The sequence below is a fragment of the Octodon degus genome, unplaced genomic scaffold (assembly GCF_000260255.1).
Source record: "Octodon degus isolate 3935 unplaced genomic scaffold, OctDeg1.0 scaffold00006, whole genome shotgun sequence".
Lineage (NCBI taxonomy): Eukaryota > Metazoa > Chordata > Mammalia > Rodentia > Octodontidae > Octodon > Octodon degus.
Window position 1 is genome coordinate 22,077,274 of NW_004524582.1, and position 4,924 is coordinate 22,082,197.

General features: G+C 44.4%; 1 protein-coding gene across 1 annotated transcript in view; it reads right to left on the reverse strand.

Moving 5' to 3' along the window:
* Window positions 1-4,924, reverse strand: part of Bst1 (bone marrow stromal cell antigen 1) — a 26,192-nt gene that overhangs the window by 2,475 nt on the left and 18,793 nt on the right. The window contains exon 8 of the mRNA XM_004624662.2: window positions 3,699-3,758. Coding sequence (XP_004624719.2) covers window positions 3,699-3,758 — 60 coding nt within the window. The remainder of the gene's footprint in view (window positions 1-3,698; window positions 3,759-4,924) is intronic.

Below are 4,924 nucleotides of genomic sequence, written 5' to 3' on the forward strand. Positions count from 1 at the left end.
GCTTAACTCAATGAGAAGAAAGAGGTGTACTAACAGTGTTTAGACAGAATATCCTGTCTGCTTCCTGTACTATGGATAACCACTAAGAAGATAACAATGTACAGTGTACTGATTATCAAAACTGTCCTATTAATCAACTGTGAAACTGTCTCATTCATATTTATTTCTCAATAAAAATAAATACATAAATAAATAAACAAGATGGATTATTCAAAAAAAAGAGAGAAATACAGTAGTCATGAGTCTCCTGTTATCTTTTTCTTTCCCTCGAAGAAGGAACCGCTGCTAGCAGCTTGGCGCTCACCTCCTCAGACCTAGTCTACCACGTCGCCCCTTAGCACCCACAAACAGAAGCGCACAGCTTCACTTTCCTTTGCTTGCCGAGTCTCACTCAGGTTCTGTGTTCTACTTTATCAAATGTTGGCTTTGCTTGTTGACATGAGATTACACTTGGGGGCTTTTTTGCTGCACCATTTGCAGCTATTCTGGTTTTAAAAATTCTTGCTATTAAATTTATAAATTTCAGATACACATTTATTTGTAAGTTGCAAATTATGTCATTCCATTAAAGAAGCTTCTGCATTAGCAACTTTTATTCCTATTAGCAGAGCTTGAACTCAGAGGTCCTTCACACTGATGTATCACTAGACCTTTTAAAAATGTACTATCTTGAGACATGGTCTCACTAAATCGCCTAAGCTGGACTTGAACTTGTGACCCTCTTGCCTCAGTCCCCCAGAGTATGGGGATGACAGGAGGGCATCATTATGCCCGACCCTGACAACCTTTAATGATGCTTCACATTTATTTAATTTCCTTGGATATTTTGAGTTCAAACTATCTTAGATTAAAATATATAAATTTAAGCTTTATAATATTACATTCTATTTTTACAAATATTTCAGCCATCTTTAAATAAACAAGGCCTCCAGGCACGGTGCCACATACCTATAACCCCAGCCTAGGGAGGCTGAGGCAGGAGGATTACTGGGAGTTCAAGGTCAGCCAAGGCTACAAAGTGAGTTCACAGCTAGTCTGCACTTGCACTACATAGTAAGACCCTACCTCAAAAAGAAAACAAAAATAAATAAGCAAAGCATTCTCAAGTACTTGATTCTAGTAAACCTAACTACTGTGTAAGATTTAATCTTAGTTGTTTTAAATATTTAAAAAATGATTAAAAATTTAATTAAATTCTCTTGCAACTTTCAACTAAAATTCCCAGACCTCATATCAGCTAATGCATGTTTGTTGAGATTGTGGACTAACCCAACAGCTAGTCTTGTGTGTTAAAGTCTTGCAAATAAGTTCAACACAAAAACACACAGTTTGTCCCTAAACTGACCCTACAATTATTACTAATATTGGTTGAATTAGTGTCAACAGCTGTGTTGGTTATAAACTTTTGCAGATTAAAAATCTTACCCCACTGTTCTAAGCAAATGGAGAACAGTGATCCTACTACTGTGGTGGGGGCGTTTGGACCAGAGACTTCTGGCCGTGATGGCAGATCCACCCGGCACTCGCCCTTGGCTCTCTCTGAATGACTATTTCAAGACGCTGTTTTCCTCGTACCTGCACCAACCTGTCAACTGGATTTGAGGCCAACATTACATCTTTAAGCACACAGTGTTTCTTTTTTGACTTTGATTATTCTATAGTTTTGGAGCATTATCCTGCCATTGTTTGTATTTACTTATTGGCTTTTTGAGACAGGGTCTCACTATGCAATTCAGGTTGGTCTTGAGCTCACTTTGTAGCCCATGCTGGTCTCAAACTTGCAAGGGTCCTCCTGCCTCTGCCTCCCAAGTGCTGGGATTACATTGTCTTTTCTTTTATTTTTTTTTTTAATGTATTTAGTACAGGGTCTCACTGCACAGATCAGACTTGTAGTGATCCTCCTGTTTTCAGCCTCCCAAGCACTGGGATTACAGGTGCATGCCACCACACCCAGTCTCAATCTCAGACTCAGTGAGCCCTGGGGGGCAGGGCTGGCACAACATCCTGGGGATTGAACCCCAGTCCCTTCAGTCCACTGAGCTATCTGGCTGGTCTGATTACACTGTCTTTGACGGCTACATCCTGTTCTGCTTCAGAAGTAGACCTTCAGGTGTCATTGGCTATTTAGGTCCAGCCAGTGTCCCCATTTTATAATGCTTTGGTGAACATCTTTGAGCATACAGGCAATATCCATCTTTTTATCGTTTCTTTAGAATAAGACACCAAAAGTACCCTAAAGACTGATATAGGTCAGAGGCTCTGAATATTTTTATAGTTCTGGTCATACATTTTCAGAGGGCTTTCCCAAAACATTTTCCCAATTTATAAGCCCATCACACATTGAATGACATCATAACAGCTTTAATATTTTTTGGCTTTAACAAACTGAGATGGATATTACACCTCATTGAATTTGTAAAATGATTAAGCAACTTTGTGTACTTGCTGTGTGTGTTTCTGCATTTATAAATTATCCATCAATATTCATTGCTAAAATGTTCAAAAAAGAAATTGGCAAAATCCCTACCAGGGGCAATGAAAGTGGAGGAATACCTGGCAAAGGCTTAAAGTGGGTTTTATTCCTCTCATTCAAAGGAAAGGGGCAAAACTGTCAAAAATAGATCTTCCCTCCTGCCTGGCAAATGAGGTCCTGAGCTTGATTTCTGGTACCTCCCAAGTAAACAAAGTAAAAATACATCTGCCAACAAACGCTGAAATCAAGGCCCAAGCACGAGGAGAAAAGGAAGGGACCCTCCGGGCCTCTGCACGCCTGCTGTGTGTATACACGGGGCCTCGGGGTCAGAGTAAGGCAAGAGGCACAAGGACTCCACCCGGCGCTGCCTCCAGCTCTGATCCAGTGACAGCAAAGCTGTGGCACTCATGCTGTGGCACTCATTCCATGGCGGGTGCCTGAGCCAAGTCCCCTCAGCATCACCCCAGCTGCGGAGTGTCAGATACCAGCATGCAGAGGAAGTTCTGGCAATTTGCAGCTTTGTGACAAATAAGTGGATTCAGGGTTTGAGCACTCAGACTCCCAAAGGTTTGCCATAACTGCTGTAGCCAGGCTGGGTGAATTTTTTTTTTTTTTTTTTTTTTTTTGGAATCGGGGATTGAACTCAGGCCTTTGCACTTGCCAAGGAATCGCTTATTCTACTGAGCTATCTCCCCAGCCCCTGAGGCTGGGTGAATTTAGCAGATGCCTTGATCCCTCTGAACCTCAGCATCACTGATGGGGACCAAATGGCCCACTTCGGGAAAATTGATCAAATGAGCGGAGATGCTGACCGTGGAGCGCCAGCTGGAAGCCTCACCCCACGGGCACTCTCCCCTGCATCCTGAGGTGGGGGCCTTGAACTGAACGGGGGTGTGCCGAGGTGGCATCTCTCACCAGGAATGCCACTGCAGAGTGCAGTGGGTTTCTGAAAAAGGAGCGGCCAAGGCCTGTGCTTAGGCAAGTGTGCAACTTGGTGAAGGGACGAACGTGACACCTGACAGACCTAAGTGACACCACAGCCTGAGACCACCCACCCACCTGGGCTTCTGGGCCACCGGGAATCTGTCCCCTTGAGTCCTTAAGATACCTTTAGGGTCCTTTTCTCCAACCAGCTGAGGAGTGGAAATAAAATCACAGTGCAGTTCACCAGGGGGCTGTACCTAGAGGAACCCTAAGGAAAAGAGGCTGGAATCAAAACACTCACAACGTTAAGGCACAGTCAGGGTGAGCACTGTGGTCCACACACAGCAAGAGCTTCACTGGCCTACAGAAAGAAAAGAACGGATTTTTTTTTAAATGAATTTGGTACAGGGTCTCACTGCCCAGTTCAGACTCGTAGTGATCCTCCTGTTTTCAGCCTCCCGCTCTGGGATTACAGGCATGCACCACCATACCTGGTCTCTGTGGACAGCTCAGCTTGCCCTGGGGTGGGGCTGATGTGGCATGTGGTGCCAGGGATCGAGCCCCAATCCTTGCACTTGCCTAAGCAGACACTTAGTCTGCTGAGCTATCTCATCAGCCTTTGATTTGATTCTTGAGGTAGGGTCTCACTATGTAATTCAGGCTCACCTTGAGTTGATTACAAAGACCACTGGTCACAAACTAGTAACAATCATATTGCCTCAGCCTTCTGAGTACTGGGATTATAGGCATATGCCACCATGCCACCAGTTGTAAGAGATTAAACAACAGTATCTATCAAACATTTAAGGTGCACCTTAAAAAGTCTTTGAGACAGAAAGTCTGAGTTTTTGAAGAACATATAAGCTATTCCTTCCCCTCCCCCCTCCCCCTCCCCCGTATTTGGGACAGCGTCTACAGGGTCTACAGGATGTCATTACATAGATCGGACTCGTGGTGATTTTCCAGTTTACAGCCTCCCAAGTGCTGGGATTATAGTCATGTGCCACCATACCCAGTCTCTGTCTCAGCATGCCCTGCAGGGCGGAGCCAGCACAACACAAAGGGGATCGAACCCCAGCCTCTGTGCTCTGCCTAAGCAGGTGCTTTAGTCCACTGAGCTATCAGGCCGGCCCCTACAAACTACTCTTTTTTAAAAGCTATGTAATGCTAGGCAAGTCATCACCCACTGAGCTGACCCCCAGCTTGGTACCAACAAACTTGATTATGTGATTTACACAGATCATGCCATTTAATCCTACAACCAGATGAGGCTGGTTCTATTTTTGCCTCTAATTGCCAGTAGAGACCACTGAGCACAGTGGTTTGTCCTGGCTCTCACAGCGGAGGGCTGCAGAGCTGGACGTACCGCCTTCAGGTGACTCAGACACAGGACTCCTCACCTCTGCTCCACAGAAATATTATAACAGAAAATGCCCCCCATATGATACGGGGTTGCTTCCCTGATGTCAATTACCAGTATACTTTAATTTCTGCTTTTCTGTTGCCCAAATAACCTCCACTTTAATT